General features: G+C 31.1%; 2 protein-coding genes across 4 annotated transcripts; one reads left to right on the forward strand and one right to left on the reverse strand.

The window, feature by feature from the left end:
- Positions 1 to 3770: 3770 nt before the first annotated feature.
- Positions 3771 to 8532, reverse strand: LOC118062862 (uncharacterized). 2 transcript variants are annotated; one of them, XM_035076724.2, is made up of 10 exons: positions 8204 to 8532; positions 7177 to 7236; positions 7048 to 7087; positions 6360 to 6538; positions 6182 to 6220; positions 5901 to 5987; positions 5660 to 5720; positions 5172 to 5296; positions 4517 to 4608; positions 3771 to 4317 (listed from the first exon to the last, which is right to left on the reverse strand). In XM_035076724.2, exons 1-10 carry the CDS (start codon positions 8249 to 8251, stop codon positions 4203 to 4205), a joined length of 846 nt encoding a protein of 281 aa, XP_034932615.1. In that variant the 5' UTR covers positions 8252 to 8532; the 3' UTR covers positions 3771 to 4202. The 2 variants fall into 2 exon arrangements, with proteins under 2 accessions (XP_034932615.1, XP_034932616.1); XM_035076725.2 differs by having other exon boundaries at positions 6636 to 7087; positions 8204 to 8253.
- Positions 8533 to 11373: 2841 nt separating this feature from the next.
- On the forward strand, positions 11374 to 19353 carry LOC118062820 (probable glycosyltransferase At3g07620). 2 transcript variants are annotated; one of them, XM_073407890.1, is made up of 5 exons: positions 11374 to 11613; positions 12104 to 12781; positions 12880 to 13010; positions 14913 to 15261; positions 17954 to 19353. In XM_073407890.1, exons 2-5 carry the CDS (start codon positions 12335 to 12337, stop codon positions 18641 to 18643), a joined length of 1617 nt encoding a protein of 538 aa, XP_073263991.1. In that variant the 5' UTR covers positions 11374 to 11613; positions 12104 to 12334; the 3' UTR covers positions 18644 to 19353. The 2 variants fall into 2 exon arrangements, with proteins under 2 accessions (XP_073263991.1, XP_034932561.1); XM_035076670.2 differs by having other exon boundaries at positions 12117 to 12781.
- The last annotated feature ends 1065 nt before the right edge of the window (positions 19354 to 20418 follow it).

Here is a 20418-nt window from a genome sequence, read left to right on the forward strand (position 1 = left end):
AAAATAAAAATATTATTTAGATGTATTTTCAAATAAAAAACACTTTAAAAAACCATCTTTATTATATAATACCAAACACGCTTTCAATACATCATATACTCGTTGTGTACTAGGTTTTTTTTTTATTTTTGTTCATGATTTTTTTTAATTTCATCGTTTTACGACCAAAATGAAGGCTAGTTGAAATTAAATTGTTATAGAATGAAAAAATTAAAAGACGGATAACCATGATAAAAAGGGCAGAAGAAAAGGGTGGCAACCTTAAAATTTAAAAAAGTTCAGTTTGATCCTTATACTTTACAATTTATTTTTTTGATTCCTTTGGTTTTTGAAATTTTAATTTTGATCTAGAACTTCATTTTTCTTTTCTTTCAATCCCTGGTTTAAGAGACGAGAGAGAAATTCATCAAATTTTGATGGTAGGGAGTGAAAGTCTCGATTAACACTGATTTAAACCGTGAAAAAGATCGATCTCAGTGTCAATGAGTTCCATTTAATAAAAGGAGCTAATATATTTAGCATTCTCATCACCTAAAATAAGACATTTGAGATTGTAATTTTGTTTTTGTTCAAGTTGATCTTAAGTCTATAGACTAATTTTTGGGTTATTTAAGGCCATATACAAGTTTATTAAGATGTATAAAGTGTTTTATAAGTGTTTTTGGGTCAAAATAAGTTTTTAGATCAAAAAATCAAAACCATCAATTTTTTAGTCACCGTTCTGGGCATAATCAAGGACGGAGTCGACATCACATCGCTTTCTTTTCTTAAAAAAAAGGGGTGGATGACATTTTCAAATAAAAAGATAAGACTCGCACACAAGCCTAGCTTACTAAGTCAAACAACACTTAGCCTCTCTTTTTTTTCTAATTTTTTTTCTTATACTTTTTGTATGTATTTTTTTAAATATTTTTTAATTTATTTCTAAATTAATACCCCTTCTGATTTTTTAACGGTGGTTTTTTTAAAAAATTATTTTGTGTGTATTTAATATTTCAAAGAGATTATTGTAATTAATCTATAATTTCTTTTAATGTTTTTATGAAAATAAACTTTATCTTCATGGTGTTTTTATAAGAATAAATATTAATTTCATGGTAAGAAAATGTAACCTTTAGGGTTAAAAAAAATATATGCATTAAAGGAAAAGGTTGAGGTTAAATATCATAATTATCTTTTTATATATATAATAATCGGTAGTATTATTAATAAAATATCATATTTATCTATTTTTATGGGAATGATTATCCTTTTATTTTAGAATTTGATAAGCATTAGTAGTTCTTTCTTAGTTTGCCGGTTCATACATTTTAAGATATATTTTGTTTAGCATGCATATCATTTTTATATTTTTCAATTAAAACAATAACGATACAGTTAAACGTGCTTGCAACATTGTCTTGTTTTTCTATTACGTTAAAAAAACAACTTGAGACCCTACATGCGTTAACAACTCTATCTTGTATTTATTAACGCATATGAACCTCACTTTATTTCATTATATGTAAGCGTCTAATTTTAGATTTATAATTATATATTTTTTTCTCAATGTTAAAAGGCACAATAATAACACCTACAAACTCGTTCTTTTGTATTATAAAAAATTAGATGACTCACAACGAAGCATGTTAAATAGACTCGTTAACACCTTTTTTTGTCATTTAATGGCATAGATGATGCTCGATTTATTTAATTAAATGCATGTATAAGCTTTTGATTTATAATTAGAATTTGTTGTTGTAAAAAAAACACACATTAGAAAAACTTGTATATTTATTTTTTTGTTAAAAAAACAATTATTTGACTTATGACGAAGCACGAGTCAAATAGCTAGTAAACAATAAAACTACTATCATGGTTTCCTATCTTAATCGTTAATTCCAAAATGTTTTTTTTTATTTATTGTGATCATCTAACTTTATTTCTTTTTTAATTGAGTTCTTCCTAATTATATTAGCCTAATTTTATATGTCAGGATTTTTTTACTTCACATGCTTTTGCATATGCAAAGGATTGAGAAATATTGCGGTGTTAGATTAAAAATTGATTTTGTGAAATAGAATTTTACATTGCAATTGAAAATAAATTAAAAGAATAAGGATAAAAAAAATATTGAAAAGGCATGGAAACTTTATTTTAGTTCTTGAAGTTTCAATTTACACATTTTAGTTGGTCCTTGAAGTTTATGAATTTTATATTCGATAATAAAATTTATTTTTATTTTTATTTTTCAATCCCTTTAATGTTGAATTAGGAGGAAGAAAGTTGTCAAAAAAATAAGAAGGGAAGAAGTTACTCGAACATACTCTAAACACCAAATAGACCAATCTTAGTGTTAGTGAGTTTGTTTTATAGAAAGGAGTTTTATGAGGGCTTGAGAAAGGTTTTTTTTTATTCATTTTCATTTTGAGTTTTTCCATCAATTGGAGGATGTTTTAGGATTAAAAATAGGTTTAATGGGTTCATAACATGTTTTTTAAGTGTATTTAGATAAAAAAAAATTGAAAAATAAGGTTTTAGGACATAAAAGCTCGATTTTTGGCCACATAAAATATCCAAATATGTATTAGAAGATAACTTGTCATTAAAAAAAAAAGCATATAGTCATGACCTTTCAAACTCATGCAAGCTTGAACTTTTTATTTTGGACAAGGCACAACCCGTTCTTGCAAGTCTAGTTATAATTAGCCTATTTTAAAATAAGCCTTAGCTCTTATTATTATTATTATTTATTAAAACAAGTTTTATAAGTGCACGTCACTTCTTATAGTAACTCACAAGATATTTATAAAATATTTTAAACCACAATTACACATTACACATGCTATCATAATGCCAAGAAATAACAATGATACGTGCTAGATGCTTACAATATGTAATATTTTAGTGATACATATTTTGGTCCCTATAATTTCTCAAAATATTTATTTGAACCCTAAACATTCTTTCTTTTTTCTTACAAATAAGTACTTGAATTTTTTTTGGATCCTCATATTTTACTATAAATGTCATTTGGTCCCTAAATAAGTTTTTCAATTAAATTCCTACATGTTAAACCTTAAATTTGTTAAGAATCGTAACGATAAATATATGATATTGTTGAAAACAAAAGTTTAAATTATAAGAAAAAGTTATTTAAAAATAATAAATTTATGATAATGTGAGAAAAAAATCAAAATAAAAAATCATATCATACCATATAACAATTAAAAAAATTTAAAGAAGATTATTGATATTATAAAGTAATTATTCAAAAATAAAATAATTTTATTTTTTAATTAGTATATCTATTTAAATCGAATTAATTATTACCATTTTGAATACATAAATTAATACAGAGACTTTTAACTATCAAAACATGAAAACACGTGCATACAACAACACCATCCCAATACTTTAATTATGTTCGTAATTATATTTCCACCAACATTTCAACTTCTAATTTATTAACATCCCAAATATCCTTAAAAATTAAAAATTAATAAAAAAATAACAAATGATATCCTATTAGTTACTTTTTGATATATTTTTTAAAATAAATACAAAAATAAAATAAAATTTATGATTCATAAAAAATAATAAAAATGTCTTCATCTAGAATTTTTTTTTGTTACATCTCTCTATTTTTTAAAATATTATAAAAAATAATTAATATGATGGTACTCATTGCTCTTATAAAATTTATCGTGTGTTTGTAGAAGAAGACAAACATATAAGATAACATATAAGATAGTATTAAATTTTCTTATCAAAAAGTGAAAGGACAAAAATAAAAAAAAAAACCAATGCATCAACACTGGCTACTATATAAATCTCATGGAATACAAAAATAAAAATTAAAATTAAAATCACAATAACAACTCACATAGCTACAACAATAATATGAAGTTTGCTCAACTCTGTAGTTTCATGTTCCTCACCAGCGAGGATATGAGATTGGAGCATAGTTGATGTTGAATCTAAAGCGTCGACTGCCATCTTTTCTGTTCCAGTTGTTTCTGTTTCTTTTGTCACAAAACGTCACCAAAGCTATCATAACGAACAAAATATACATATCCAAAAAGACCACTTCAAAACCCTTTGTTCCCATTGATATGGTCATACTTAAATTAAATAAGCCGCAGCTCAAAGCTCGATTAAGGGCTATAATGTGGGGTTTAATAAAAAAAAAAAAAAAAAAAGGAAAAAGAAGAAAAAAAGGTTCATACATCGGTCAAGATTAATGAAGATACAATCACAACATATGCCAGGAAAAAGAAAATCGCAATCTGCACAAAGAACTTCGGATTCTCTCTCATGTTTGGGGATGTCACTGCCCTGTCAATCAGAAAACCATTCAACTTCGTTAAGCTTTGCAATGGAGAGTAATTAGCTTTGATAAACCTCAAATGGAGGGGCATGAGCGAAAATGAAAAGATCAAAATAGACTCTTCAATCCATACACTGTAACAATTTCCGTTGGATACAAAAAAAGAAAGAAAATCAACGTTTTGGCCATGCTGAAAAATGATTTTACCTAGCAATGCGCTGAGAAAACAGTTGAAAGGGCAAACTTTGGATAAAGACGATGCCTGGTCCTGTTAGAGTGGCTGTTACTAAATTGTCGCCCTGCAATTTCAAAGACAGTTTAGAACAGCCAATTCTTGCAAAATGTTAATTATATACTAAAGTGATGCACGGTGTTTTTCATAAACAAAGAAGCTATCTTTAGCTTTTTTGATTCATTACTTTGTATCGTGGTTGTTTGGTCCCCTGTAAATGAGCACTTGTGTTTCGTGGTGACGAAACAGATCAAGGTAACCTTGGACTCTTATACAAGGTAAAAATTAGAGAAAATAAGCTACTATTTTCTATATGAAAAAGACAAAAGTCTGCGTTGTTTTTATTTGCTGCTAACACCTAAACAAGAAAAAGACTTTATCTGCTTTCATTCTCCATCCGTTTTCTGTTATGCCAACAGTGTAAAGGCGTAAGTCAGCAAACTAACAATATCACATTAGGCAAGAAGCCGTGAGTATTAACTGATTACTATAATCGAACAACAAGCACACTATAAAGGAGAGAAAGTCCACAACATCACTAAAAATTAAGGGCTTGGACCAGCAAAGACAAAAGTAAACAAAAAAATGGAGAGAGATAGTGAGTGAAATCTATAAAAAAGAGCAACTTACCCCAAAGACTGCTCGTCTCACTGGCCCATTGTATTTGATTTGGACATTGACTGTGGTATTAAGGGCAGCAATGCAAGACACGTCAACAGCTAATACCTCACCCACCTCAAGAACTTTCTGTGCAACTAGCATAAAACAATAGCAATAAAGCTCCCAGGGTCAGTGCAAAACGGGACAGATCCAGAGTAATGTGTGACAGAAAAAACAGCAAACACGTCCATGAAAAGTGTATACAATCAAAGATCAAGCATAACAGGGAGAAATGGAAGAGGAAAGTGACAATATAAAGAAAAGAACAGAAAGGAAACAAGTGAGTGGGTGTTGCAAACAAGCATGAGTGGACACTGAAGCCTGCCAAGATATTCCAAACCACAGAGATAAGCCTAAAAGGCCAATCTGTTCCTGATCCAATTGCATATATAGAATTCAGGGAAGACCCACACTTTTATAAGTACTTTCTAATTCTTGAGATGTCAGAAAATGCATACCAGATCCTCCAGCAAGAATAAATGCAAGTCCCTGTCCAGTTAGCTTCTGCCTCAAAAACCCCTATAGAAGCATCAATATCACCATAAAAAAAATCAGATGACTTGAGGAAAGATCAAGATAAGACAGGTTTAAACAGAAAAAAAGATTGCTTAAATGACCATGACAGTCAGTCAACAAAAGCAAACAGACAAAATTGAAAAATTCAGAGTGGAGAGTGCTTGCAAACAAACATAATCTAACCTCTATATTAGGCATGACATTACGTGCCCTGTGATCTAATGCATTGCTGACCTTCACATCATTGATGGAGCAAAGGAATGCATCTGGCTACACAGCAATTTCACAAAGAAATAAATTTGCAGCAGGTCAAGAGTAAGGAGAGAAAAAAATACTTCTACTTCGAAAATAATACAAGCTTTGAGCATCCAAGTTTTTTCACTGCAAAATGACTAATACCATAAAAAGAAAATTCTTATCAGCAAAACCAGGGGACACAAACAAAAAGCGTGAATTAGCTTTACCAGGCATAAAATCTCTCCTCCAAACTTCGCCAAGTCAATCTGCAGACAAACCAACAACAGATCAGACAAATTTCAAACAATGGCCAGCCATATTAAATTATAAATTTGGGATCATGAGCTTCACATCACAAGATAAAAAATAATGCATCTCAAAACTTCACATAATAGAAGCACAAACCGGGAGGATTCTTGCAAGAGAAGGTGTAGCAATTCCAACAAATCCATCACCTGGACCAGGATTACGGAAGATTACACTAGTAACAGCCTTGCCAAAAAACCACTGCCAGACACCCACTTCATTTTCAGGGATTAAAACATTCTCCATTTCAATGGACCCAGACATGAAGCACATAGAACCTGCACTTTACTAGGGTATCAGTTCCATGCGGCATGGTAATAGTGAATGGAATGTGTGTTTCATAATTAAAGATGTTTGATTGGGCAAAGCACCGACTTGAAATATAAAATCCTTCCTCTCCTGGCTCCTAAGGATATCCTGGTGTGCTTGCCTTGATCTTATATGGCAAGAGAGAAACACACAGGTGGCACTCTAAACAATCATCATCAACAGATAGTATTGTATATAATATAGTTTTTATCGTTGAAAATAGATTACAAAATACCAACATGTGCAAAGATGCCATCAGGAAACCTCCTTTGTTAATGTTTGCTACATCTAGGGGTTAGTTTAAGAATCATACCCATGGAAAAAATTGCCTTTTGCTTTGTAGTAGGGATTGGCCCCTACATTTTCTGTTTCCTTTATAAATGATATTCATTCATTCATCAAGAAAAAAGGAAAGGAAAAAAAAAGCTAACACAGATATGTATAAGCCATAAAGAAAATCGAGTTTCAATCACCTTACCTGGTTTTGCAATAATTTTTTCTTGTGGTTTCAACATTATCTGAATATGCAAAATCAATACCATTGAAGAAATTTAGAACAGAGAACCAAAAAGGAGTGGCACAAACTAGGGATAATTATCATACACACCTGAACCATCTGAGCTTCACCCCCCAGAATCTGGAAAGGTATCACAGCACCATGATGACTCTACATTACATTATCCCTCATGAGATTATTCAGTGTATGTAATATTACAAAGTTAAAGTACAGACTCTCAACAACAAAGGAGGCAATATAAATTGGTGATCCTGGGATTAAATTAGTTTTCATAAAGTGGGCAGAACTGATGATACCAAACCAGGAAGAATGATACCCACGGGACTAGCAAAATAAACAACATATCCACCTAAAGGAAATGGGTGGAAACCAATCACCCAACATTGGTTTCTATCTATTGTAATCATCAATGATATAAATTGAATGGTGAATTAAGTTTAAACCATTGCACCACAGTAGGACTTTCTAGGTCATAACAGTCGCGAAGCGGAACCAACTCCAAAACTCTCTCTTCAAATCAGAATTCATTTTCCTTTAATCAGCCTGCCCAATCAATCACTACTGTTTTATTGTCTTCTTCCGCACATTCTTCTTATATCTTCAATCTTCATCATTTTGATCACACAATCTTTATATTAATATTCATATTGACATAGGCAACAGCCAAAGAAGAACCAAACTTAAACCTAGAGCATGTTCCAAAAAGCTTCACAGACCAAGCAGCCAAGAATCTTCCTCAATACAAGAGGAGTTTACAAAACTAGATGATAGTTTGATCAGCGTTCGCTGATGAGGTGAGAACCTCAAAGGTAAGAAAATCCAAAAAAAAAAAAACAAATTCAGTGATACCAATTTCCAAAATATTCCTTGATTCTATAAATAAAAAAAATCACATTTTACACAAAATCTTGTTCAATTAGCAAAAACAGATCACATTTATAACGAATTGAGTAACAAAGTCACTTCTACTACTAAATTCAGCCATGAACAATGAACATCAAAAGGGGATCAAACCACACTAAAACCCTAAAGTCAACCTCCATCATTCAAATTTTATTCCTTAAATCAGCGACCAATCATATAGACGTAATTGTGAAAGTAGAGTGAAATCGTGTACCTGATAAACGTAAGGTTGAAACGGAGTAGAGAAGAAAGGTGCAGCCATGGAGGCGCTAGGATTACAGAAGCAGAAAGAAAACTAAGTTTTTTAATTGTATAACGGAGATCAAAAAAATGGTTCCATTTACGTTATCAGATCAGAAAAATTCACATTCACACATCGAAAAATAATCTAAAAAATTAACAGAGGCACGAAGCTGAACGGTTCTTTTTCTTTATTTAATTTTTAGCAGAAAGGGGTTTAAGTTCTGGACGTTGCCGAATCTTGTTGATTTGCCTTTGAAAGTTAGGTGATTCGGTGCCGCTGTTAGTTATTGATGATACCGCGTGAGCGCTGGGTAAATATTATTTTTAAAAAACTATATTATTTTATGTTTTAAAAATTAATTTTAATATTAATTTTAAAAAAATTAATTTAAAAATAAAAAGATAAAAAATTCTTAAAACATGGTTGGATCGTAAAGGTTTTCATTTTTGCGTTGTTATCAAGCTGAGTTACATTATCTATTGATGTTATAATATCTTATAAAAGTAATTCTGAAAGTTTTAAACTATATAGGTAGAAGTGGAATATTGATGAATGTAAAGGGGTAAAGATGAAAATCAGCAAAAATAGAAGGATGCAACGACATCGTTATCTAATTTTGTTAATAATGACAAAGTGGGTCCGGTTGTTGATGGGCCTTGCCTGTTTTACAGAACATTGTACCCAGTTAAAGGCAGAATATCCATTCTATCCCCAGAAGGCCTATAAAACCAAAATGCATTGAGCTCTGTTCTGATCTCTACCCAATTGAAAGCGCTAATGATTTTTTTATTATTATTATTATTATTTTTCTATTTACATTCTGAGAATGTTTGCATCATTGCATGTTAAGTAGCAAACTAGCAATGAGTGAGCGCTGAGCGTCTTAACGCTGGGAAGTAACATAGATTAGCCAATCATGATGAATAATTAAAATTTAAGAGTAAAATTGAATTAAAAAAACTAGAAAATTGATGCAAATTTGAGCTACGGAGTTTATAAAAGTCAAAACTCTTAAAAATAAAAAGGCAAATTTAAATTTATTTATTTATTTATTTATGTGAATCTTTTCTTATCAAAAAAACCATTACAACACTTTTTATAGAAAAAAAAAAAAAACTAGAAAATCGTAATAATATTGAATTGAAAAAAAACAAGAGAAAAATAATAAAACTAGCTATTTTTTTATTTTTTAAAAAATCTCAATTATCGGTATTTCCATGGTTAGAAGAAACTCATCTTCGAATTTAAATATCAAATATAAAATGTCATTCACTACAAACATCCTTTTATATATGAACTATTCCATCGCGAACTTTAAAATCTTTGTTCTGAATATCTCATCATGGGTCTAGCCACTATGGTTTCCAATAATATGAAATGATGTAGATGAAAATAACAAATTGTTTCTTGGACTTCTCTTTCCCGATGAGGAAACCTCCTCTTCTCTTTTCTATGTAAGCACATCCTATTTTGCAACCTTTTCTAAAAATAGTTATTCGACAACACACTTCAACTAATCGTTAGGAATTGTTAAACTTTAACACACATCTTCTGCAACTTCTAACCATTGTGATTTGATGATATACAACGAAAACCATTGGGGATTATTGGACTTTGCTAGCAATTGACACAAATAAAAATGCAGAGGAATAGTGTTTATTACAGGTCAATTTTTTAAAAGATCAAGAACACTTTAATCATGAGGAGGCATCAAAAAGATTCATTTTTTATTCCTTGAAGTCTTCATTTGTCAAAAGGCTATTACAACCATTTATATAGAAAAACCTAATAATACTAAATAAGAAAAATAAAATAGAAAAACTATTCTCTTCAATTAGGACTAGAAAAATATAATAATATAGAATATGAAAAAATAAAATTAATTAAGAAAAATAGTTATTTCTTTTAAAAAAATTCATAGATAAAAAACTCATTAAAAACCCAACATTAATCAATGAAACAACAAAAACATATTAAAGGTAGGAAAAAAAAACAAAAAATCTAAAAAACAACAATTGAGATGTGCGAGCCTATATGGTAGGCCACACAAATAAGCCCTATTTTCTTCTTTTTCTTGTCTTAAAAATGTTGGCACACATTTGTTACTAGAATCCAGTTGGTGTCTGAAAAATCAAGGATGAGATGTTTTCGATTAGAAAATCTTTTTTTCAACCAATTTCACTTGAACAACAACTAATAAACACTATAAAAGACTCCCTAAACCACATATCAACCCCAAAACTAACAAAAACCAAAAAAACAAAAATAAACCAAATAAAACAAATCAAAATTGGAAACCCAGTCTTTTTTTTTTATGCATGTTTATAAGAAGAACCCATCATAATTAAACTCGTTTTATCGAATGGAACCTGTTAACATTTTATAAACAAACTATTTTTTTTTTTATTGTTTTCAAACGAATTTCTCTCTCATTTCTTCATGATGAAAGCTAGGAAATGAAAAAAAATCTTCTGAATTAAAATAAAAATTGCATTGAATTTGGGATTAAACATGTAATTTCTTTGTATTTTATATTTTGGTCATCTTTCTTTTTATTTGGTAGTTTTGCTATACTTTCAAAACTAATTTCATCTAACTTGATTATAGAAGAATTAAATTGAAAGAAAAAAAGTTTTTAAAAAACCCAGATGTTTTAGTAAAGAAGGTAATTTGATAATGAATACCCAAATGTGAATATTATTGAGTTTCCTATTTAATATTATAAGACAATGCATTCGGATGCTTTTACACACCCACACATGCATGCATGTATTCTTATAAACACTTCAATAATACAGGAGAAATCGTTTGCTTATTAAGTGATTATGATTTATTAAATTATCGTTTAAGGTACAGATTTTATGGAAAAAGAGTTGTTCATCAGATTCCATGAGAAGTTATCGTAATTATTTTTTAATTTTTTTAATTAAAATAATATTTATTTTAAAATTATTTTTAATATTAAAATATAAAACGATATAAAATTATAAAAAAATTATTAGATAAAAAATGATATAAAATTATAAAAAAATAATTTTTATAAAATACTATTTTACTCAAATATTAAAAAAAAATTAAAATTTTTTATTTATAAAAAAAGCAATAGACGCAACGCCCTGGAAAAGAAAACTCAAAAGAAAAGTAGGAATTGAGAGGAGGTATTTCAAGGCGCAAAGGTCAGTCAGTTTACCGGGTCCGTTGCAGACGCGATGCTTTCCCTTCTTTCCCTCCACTCAAACAGTCAAATTCAATTTTCTCCTTTCCTTCTTTCCTTCCTTCATCACTAAAGCTTTTCATATCTCATCATTCCCTTCCAATTTCGCAAAGTACTTTCACTTCCCAATCTCATCCTCTTCCTCCAATCCCTGTTCCAACACCAGGTACTTTCTCTCTTTCTCCCTTTTTATTTTTTGCAGTTATTTTAAGTCATCAATTACTTTTGAATTTTAATATTCATGTCTTCTTACATTAATCTTTCATCAATAACGGAATGCTTCAGGTTAATATTGAAGTACAAGGAGAATTTTCATTGGTATAAATTATTAAAAGCATGCCATTAATGGATCTGCCCCGTCTCAAGCTTTGAAAAATAAATATAAATGAACCCAGTTTTTTTTTTTTTGATATATATATATATATATAAAGTAATCAAGTGGTTATTAAATAAAACCTCAAAATTTGGAGAGGTGTGACGTGCACAGATGATTGGAGATTGGATTGTTGTGACTATCTAAAGTTAGTTAATCTATAGATTGTAAAATATGTTGTCAGGATGGATTATGTATTATTTCTTAATTGTAATTCCGATTGAATTGAGTAAATGCTTGAGATTTCTCAGTTTTTTTTTTTAAAGTTGATTGATGTTTTCAGTTTCTTGTTTCAGAAGCTGGCCTTTTTGGAGTTGTAGATTTGAAGGGTATAATTTGCAAGATAAAACCAAGATTCTGCTTTTTTTCACGCGCTGCCGATGGTTTTAATGTTGTTTTGGCCTCCCCAGGCAACCGAATCTGTGAAATCTCTGAATCTTCAATCCCAAAGGACTAGATTGATGTGCTCATCCTTTATATGAAGGAGTTTTTTGATACTGTTATCACTACTTAGATGATTGGGAACAGAGAAATTTTTGGAGTTGTTCTGATGAGAGAATTATTACGGCGTTGCGCTTGGAAAAAAGTTGATTGGAGAAAACTGCTGTTCCTTGGTGTGGTCATGACAATAGTTGGAGTTTTGGTTCCCACATATGCATTTCCTCATACAGTGAATATGTGGTTCCTTTCTCCACCTCTAGCTGTTTCATCGTACGTATCCTTGAATGGTAGTATGCAGTTAAGAGAGGCTCTTACTCAAGAAAGGGTTCAACAATTTCCTCCTGTTTCTGCTGCTTCAGTTCTTTCTCCGAATACCACAGTACCATCTATAAATAAAAGAGCCAAAATCCCTCGGACGAGAAACTCTGTATTAAAAAGGAGAAAGAAGAAGAGCAAGGAAAATGATGAGTCAAAGGTTGTTCCTCCTCCTCCTCGTAGTCCTATACCTCCTCGTATGCAGGTACAGCCATTGAGTGTTGTAACCTCAAACTTTTCGTTGGGAATTATCATAAAGGAGTTGCTACAAACAATTTTTTTTCCTCCTTTCATATAATTCAGAGATTCATTTGGTCCTTGTCACCGAATGATGCACTTATATATGCCAAAAGGGAGATTGAGCATGCCCCAGTGGTTATTGATGATCCTTATCTGAGTGCCCCTATATTCCGCAACATTTCTGTTTTCAAGAGGTATGTAATTCTTCTCCCATGTACTATTATTCTCTCACCGCCAGTTTATGGTCTCCTAAGTTAAAGATAACATGAATTATGCCAATCTGTTCATATGAAGAGAGGGAGACAGATAGGCATTTCATTGTTGGTTGCATATACGAAAGCAAATAGAAGTACATAAATTGCAAGGAGGTAGTATTTGTAGTATTTAAACAACTAGTTCAACTGAGTTTGTCACAGTCATGCAATATGAAGACAAGTTAATGAATAGGTCTTTAGCAATGGATTTACTATGGATCGAGGAAAAAAGAAATTGGCGTCGTTTTCTCCTTCATGTAGTTCAGTTGTTTTCTTTGTTGAGTCGTGGCTCATTTCAGTTTTGTGTCTGTGTTGTTCAGTTTAACTTGCAGCTTCATTCCATTCTTGTATTTTGTTTGCTAGGTTAGTATAGGTTGACTAGAGTTATTTTTTTGTTATTTTTTATTATTTATCTTTTAATATTAGGTTGGTTGAAAATCAATCTTAGTGATTTTTTTTTAATTTGCTTTTTATGGGTTTATCCCATTCTCATAATTCAAGTTGTAAGTTTTACGAGCAAACTCAAGTAGCAAGTTTGACATGCTACCTTGGATTGACTCGATTTTTTTTGTCATATCTTTAATTGTTTTTTTTTCTTCAATTTCATCCTTCAACATTTAGTCGATAAAGAAATTTGCTTCGTGATTTATTTCATTTTGCTTTTTATGAAAGTTATCATGTTCTCATGACTTAACTTGTGGGTTTGAGAGATTAACCAAGATTTTTTTTTGTCTTTTTTTTTAAAAATGGAATTAATTTTTTCTAGTTTTGTCCTCAATATTTTGTTAGTTGAGAATTAAGTTTTATAATTTGTTTCAATCTGTTTTCTATAAAATTATTATACTCATAACTCAGAACTTGAATTTGATAGGTTATCATGAATTAACACAGGTCAATCTAATATATCATCACTATACTATTAAAAAAAATTTATTCAATATCTAACCATATCAATATCTTTTAAAAAATATTATCTAATATCCATCAAATTTTAAATTTAAGATGAAAAAATTCATTCTAAAAAACCCAGGAGAAATGCCTTGAAATGTTTTATGTTAAACAAAAAATTTACTTGGCTAACAACATAGCGCGTGTCAACAAGCTATATCAAGTAATGGCATAGGAATCCTTCTTGTCCACAATGTAAGCCTCTTTCTAATTTTACTTTTTAGCATTCACCAATTGTTTTTCATGTATTTCTGTTAAGATTTGTGGTTCAGTAAGTTTTCACTTTCATCTTTTCCACTTACCGAATTTGTACATCCAGGACTACATATTTAGTACTTGGAGGTTCCTTTTTCGAAGTCATTGAACCTAGTGTGTATTTTGTGAATGAAATAGGATTACCCGAGCACTTGTTAATCTTCTCCATTTATGAAATGCTATGATATTCAACAATCAGGTCAGCCAATCCGACAAGTCTTTGATTCCCTGCAAGGTTCACGAAACTTGTTATTAAGGCTGCCTTTTGAATTGCCATGACAGAAGTTTCTCTTGTGTTGCATACTGTAATTAAACGCATCATCATCAGAATAAAAATACTTCGCCCAGTATGTACAATATGTTGATTAAGTAGTGGAGGAGAGTAACGTTTGCTTGAATCAATTTCAAACTAATTGAATCAATAAGTGGTTGAGGCTGTTCTGTTTTGTTAGTTTCCATCTACTCATTTGTTCCACAGTGCTGGCATACCTGTAGCTGTTCTAAAAGTCAGCTTATTTCTAGTTTGGCCTCCCAGGGCTTTGATACCATATGTTATCCAGCTCAACGAACAACATGATTCCATTGTTGTCAATTGTTTTAAAAACATGTGTTTGAAGACAAATTCAACCTGAATTTCAGGAGCTACGAGTTGATGGAAACGATACTAAAAGTTTTCATCTACCCGGATGGAGATAAGCCCATCTTTCATCAACCGCATCTCTATGGAATCTATGCTTCTGAAGGATGGTTTATGAAATTTATGGAGGCAAGCAGGGAGTTTGTCTCGAGAGATCCAGAAAAGGCTCATCTATTTTATCTTCCATACAGTGCACGCCAGCTGGAGGTAGCGGTTTATGTGCCTAATTCACATAATTTGAGACCGTTGTCAATCTTTATGCGAGACTATGCAAACATGATTGCTGCAAAGTATCCATATTGGAACCGCACACATGGAAGGGACCATTTTCTTGTTGCATGCCATGACTGGGTATGGTAATTTCTTATCCTCTCCGTAGATCTCCATTTTGATTTTGTGAGTGCCGATATATAGCTGCTTTATAGTCGGACAGTAAATTCCTTGTTTCTGTCTGTGGAAACACATAATTGCAATCCTCGGAGTAATTATTGTGTTTTTGGTCACATCTGTAGTTTTTCCTATCACATCCATTGATGATTTGCCTTAGACAAATGCCCCATTCAAGATGGTTACTAAATCTGGTATAGTTAAAGTGTCATTGAGCAGCCAGATGGAAAGACATCCATGTTGGCCTAAAAGAAACATGTTAGAAAATTTAAATAATTTTAGGTAGTCTAGAAACCTCAGCTGCATTTCCATATAGTCAATGAATTCGATGAGTTGACATGTCTAGAATCATTCAGTTGTTCTTGTTGAACATATAATCTGGTAATTATTGTCATCAAAGACATATCAGCATTTCTATTCTCATCTGTGTTATTCATTAGCCCTTTTTTTTTCCCTTTTATTTCAACATGGACATATCTACTGAGTTAATAGTTTTGATCAGGTACAAGATAAATTATGGATACTTCAAACGACAAACAGCTTCTATCCTTCTTTCACTTTGAATTTCACCCAGGAAAATGTTATGCGTTCTGCACTGGTAACAATTGGATTCTTTTCCGTACCATAATGACATGTCATTGGTAATTGTTAAGAGTATTAGGATTTTAATTTTAATTTTATTGTAAACCCATTCAATAAGAAGGTGTCTGGCAGCCCGGCACAACTTGTTTTTTTTAAAAAATTAATTTTTTTTGGTATTTTTAAATTGTTTTAATGTGCTAATATTAAAAATTAATTTTAAAAACAAATAAAATATTATTTTGATGTATTTTTAAGTAAAAAATGTTGAAAAACAACTTCTATCGCTATCTCAAACACTCCCTTAAGTATTTAGTTATTATTCTAGGATAAAAAAAAAATGAGAGAAGATAATGAAGATAAAAACATATTTGATTTGAGAGACAAACATAAATACACAAATAAATATATCTTTAAGATAATTTTTGAATGAATTTTTGTACTTTCAAATAAAAGATATAGTGGGATATGTCTCTATAGATAATATTTATTATTTTTTTATTCCAAATATCCTTGTAAAAAATTCTTAACTTCAAACTTGTGATTACTGATATGTAAGTATACCTGATGTAGTATATAACTTAGAATAAGGCTCAAGTTACAAGTTGGGAGGGTTAACCAAGGTTGATCCAATTGTTTTTTAAATGACTAAAATAAAGTCTTTTTTATTTATTTTAATAAAAAAATCAATGGGATTTTGACCCATGTTTGACCCTAGGTTGACTGGATTACTAATCAACCTGAATTTTTTACTAGGTTAATCTCTTTATTTTTTTTTTAAGCTCAGATTGACCCAGGTCTTAGGGTCTTTTGAGTTTCAAGTCGACTTGCTAAGCTAATTTAGGTTTTATAACTAGGGTTATTATACTATTATTAACTGTAGCATTTAATATAAACTAAACTAAAAAAAATAATATATAATTATTTTTAAAAAGTATATAAATTTAACAATAATAAATGTTAAAAATTAATATTTTTTTATATTTTTTCCACCATCAACTTATAGCTCTATCAAAACAATTGTATCTTCTTTTCTGTCCTGTTTGGTCATCTGTCTTTTAAGAAGACAGTAACAAAGCTAGTCTTTTATCTCACCCGAGCACATAAATGCGCCAGCAAACAATAGAATCATCAAATGTTTACTGTGAATATTTCAAAAGTGTGACTAGAATACAATAATCAGTTAGGATGCTAGCCTAAGATGTAAGATAAAAAGCTTCAAATGCAAATGTTTACCTCAAGTTGTTGCACACCAACGTCAAAGCTTTGGCTTCACAACCAACCTCAGCTGAATAATTATAAGTCTTACTTGAGTGGGTAGTTACGCTAGCCATATGATGCAAACGAAAACTTAAAGATAGAGTATGGATATAAATATGAACTTTAAATTCACATGTTTTTTCTCTTTAAAAATAATAATAGTAAAGTCTCTCTTTTTAGTAGATTCACAAAATCTTAAATAGACAAAAAGTCCTATGTTAATTAAAAAAAAATATATGAAATTACAAAGAAAAGAAATATAAAATCTGAAAAGAAGCATGAAAATAACAAGTAAAACCACAAAAATACCAAAACCTGGGATTTGAGTAAGATTTTTGATATTTAAATATCTAATGGTTTACGTAGCGACATAGTGGAATACTATAGGGGAAACAACATTCAAAAGCTTTAGTAAAAATTTGAGCGCGATACAATGATCAGACTAAAAATTGTATTTCTTTTGAGCTGTCATTCTAATTTAACGCGATCAGACCTTTCTCTTGGACCTATAACTTATCTCACCGGTTCATAAATATATCTTCTAGACATCTATGTAATTTGTCTATGACAAGCCTATATCCAACTGCTTAAGAATTAAAGTTCAACTTTCACTTGGACTCCTAACGTGGATTTTACTCATTTAAATGTCTACAAATACGCACTCGAGCAGCTTGATACATGTTTTGAAATATGAATTTTGTTCTTTCGATTTTCTTTCAATTACTTTGAGAATGCTGGAATGTTTGTTCTCGAATATTGTTCATCTACTGTCATTATGTTTTGTTAACCTAGTTTTCCTATGTTCTAAACCATACAGGGACCTTACGCATTGACTATGCACGAGGAACTGACCAAAAACACTATGAAGGCTTTATGCAATGCAGATGTGTCTGAAGGTATTTTTACTGCTGGCCAGGACGTATCCCTGCCTGAAACTACCATAAGGAGTCCCAAGAGACCACTTAGAAATGTCGGTGGTGGTATAAGAGTATCACAGCGTCCAATCCTTGCCTTCTTCGCTGGAAATATGCATGGAAGGGTCCGACCGACACTCCTGAAGTACTGGCATAACAAAGATGATGACATGAAAATATATGGGCCGCTACCCATTGGTATATCTCGAAAGATGACTTATGTTCAGCATATGAAATCTAGCAAGTACTGTATATGTCCAATGGGCTACGAAGTTAACAGCCCTCGGATCGTCGAGGCCATTTATTACGAGTGTGTTCCAGTCATCATTGCAGATAATTTTGTTCTTCCTTTCAATGAGGTTTTGGATTGGAGTGCCTTCTCTGTTATTGTAGCAGAGAAGGATATCCCGAAGCTGAAGGAGATTCTTTTGGCTATCCCACTGAGAAGATATCTTACAATGCTAGCTAATCTGAAGACGGTGCAAAAGCATTTTCTTTGGAACCCAAGACCACTCAGGTACGATTTGTTCCACATGATTCTGCATTCCATTTGGTTTAGCAGGTTGAACCATGTTCAAATCCCACAATCGTAGCAATTCCTTTAATTTGGTGTGCAATACTCCGGCGAAGTACAGCCGAGTATTGATGATGAGCCCAAAAAAGGAGACATTCCACATGGCCAGTATCAATCCTGTAAAACTACTGTGGTCCCTGGAAATGGCTTGATGTCAATCATGTACTCTCAACTGAAAAGCAGAAATGAATATTTTATGGGAAGAAAGCCAAGGACGTCTGAAAATTCATTATCTTTAGTCATAAATCTGCTATACTGGATGAACGTCTACGGCTGTTAACTGCCACCCCACTTGCCTTTAATAAATGAACGCCGGTACTATTGAACTTAGGATTAATATTTGTCCAGCCTATAGCCTGTTCCATTATGTTGGTGTTTTGTCACCACTTCCAGGGACTCCCATGCCATGAAACGGAGGAGCTCGGATTTCGCATACAAAATGGTTGAACCTAACGTTTAATTCTTATTTAGAGATGTAAAATGGCAGCTGCGCCATTTGTAACTCGTAACCTGATATGTGTCTGTTAGCTGGAGCAGTTGGCTCTTCCAACAGGTACTTGGAAAACTCGAATATGATGACTCCCATACTTGATTTCATAGAAGGAATGTTGAGGAGAAAAAGCTTGTGTCAAGAATTTCGTGTTTCTCATTTTTAATGTGGTGTTTGGCATGTTGGAAAGTATTGATTGGACAGGAAATGATTGAAGTAAATAAATAATTATCTTGTCATGTCAATTGTCATGTCTTGGTGAGCATTGAATTGAATTGGACGGAGAAATTTATTTTATTTTGTATTCCATGACAGTAGACTAGACATGGTTAAACCGGAGCCTGAATTGATTCAGGTTTTTTTTTTAAAAAAAAAAAAAAAGTTATCTGATTTAATCTGGTTAAAAATCTGGATTGACATAAGATAACACATGGATAAAAGATCCATTTACTTTTTAATTTATTTTTGTTGCATTGATTTTTTTTAAAAAAATTTGAGATAATTCTCTCAACATGTGACTCGAGTCTTGCACTAAGTCAATTCGAAATCATGTTTTAAAACTACGAAAATAACTATTTTTAATATTCATACGTTAATTTGAATCAACTCGGATTGACCCTACTAATATGTGACTCGGGTCTTATCCTAAGTTGATTTCCAAGTCTGATTTTAAGATTATGATAATAATCATTTTAATTTTTATATTCACATAAATCAATGGTCAACTCGGCTTGTCACCCTGGCCTTAACCCATGTTGACCCCTAAGTCAGGTTTTAAAACTATGATAATAACATTTTATATCCTTACGCTGATCAAGGTCAATGGTTAACCCGACTTGTGTCCTAAGCCTTATTTTGGATAAACCCCGTAGTCGAGTTTTAATATTATAATAATAACTATTTTTATTTTTATATTGATCCAGTTTAATAGTCAACTCAACCCGCGACCAGAGCCTTACTCTAGATCTATCTCTGAGAGGTTTTAAAACTATGATAATAATTAATTTTATTTTTGTATTGACTCGAGTCAATGATCAACTTAACTAGTGATCCAAGCCTTGTCTCAGGTTAACCTTTATGTAAGGTTTCAAAAATGTATTAATAATTATTTTTATTTTTATATTGATTTAAATCAATAATCAACCTGATTTGTGATAAGCCTTGTCTTATGTCAACTCTTAGTTAAACTTTAAAATTATAGTAATAATTATTTTATCTTTACATTGATTCAGGTTAACTCTTGTTGTTAACAGAATTTGATAAGTTTGTCCGAAACACAAATTTCTCAACTAAGACAGGATAAA

Source organism: Populus alba, chromosome 3, assembly GCF_005239225.2.
Source record: "Populus alba chromosome 3, ASM523922v2, whole genome shotgun sequence".
Classification (NCBI taxonomy): Eukaryota; Viridiplantae; Streptophyta; class Magnoliopsida; order Malpighiales; family Salicaceae; genus Populus; species Populus alba.

Bases quoted from the DNA above. Each gene is read 5' to 3' on its own strand.
- LOC118062862 (XM_035076724.2), bottom strand. From the start codon at position 8,251: ATGGCTGCACCTTTCTTCTCTACTCCGTTTCAACCTTACGTTTATCAG. The intron at 6,539-7,047 runs GTAAGGTGATTG...AGTAAAGTGCAG, and splicing joins AAAAATTATTGCAAAACCAG to GTTCTATGTGCTTCATGTCT. The intron at 4,609-5,171 runs GTAAGTTGCTCT...TTGAAATTGCAG, and splicing joins TGAGACGAGCAGTCTTTGGG to GGCGACAATTTAGTAACAGC.
- LOC118062820 (XM_073407890.1), top strand. From the start codon at position 12,335: ATGATTGGGAACAGAGAAATTTTTGGAGTTGTTCTGATGAGAGAATTA. The intron at 12,782-12,879 runs GTACAGCCATTG...CATATAATTCAG, and splicing joins CTATACCTCCTCGTATGCAG to AGATTCATTTGGTCCTTGTC. The intron at 13,011-14,912 runs GTATGTAATTCT...CCTGAATTTCAG, and splicing joins AACATTTCTGTTTTCAAGAG to GAGCTACGAGTTGATGGAAA.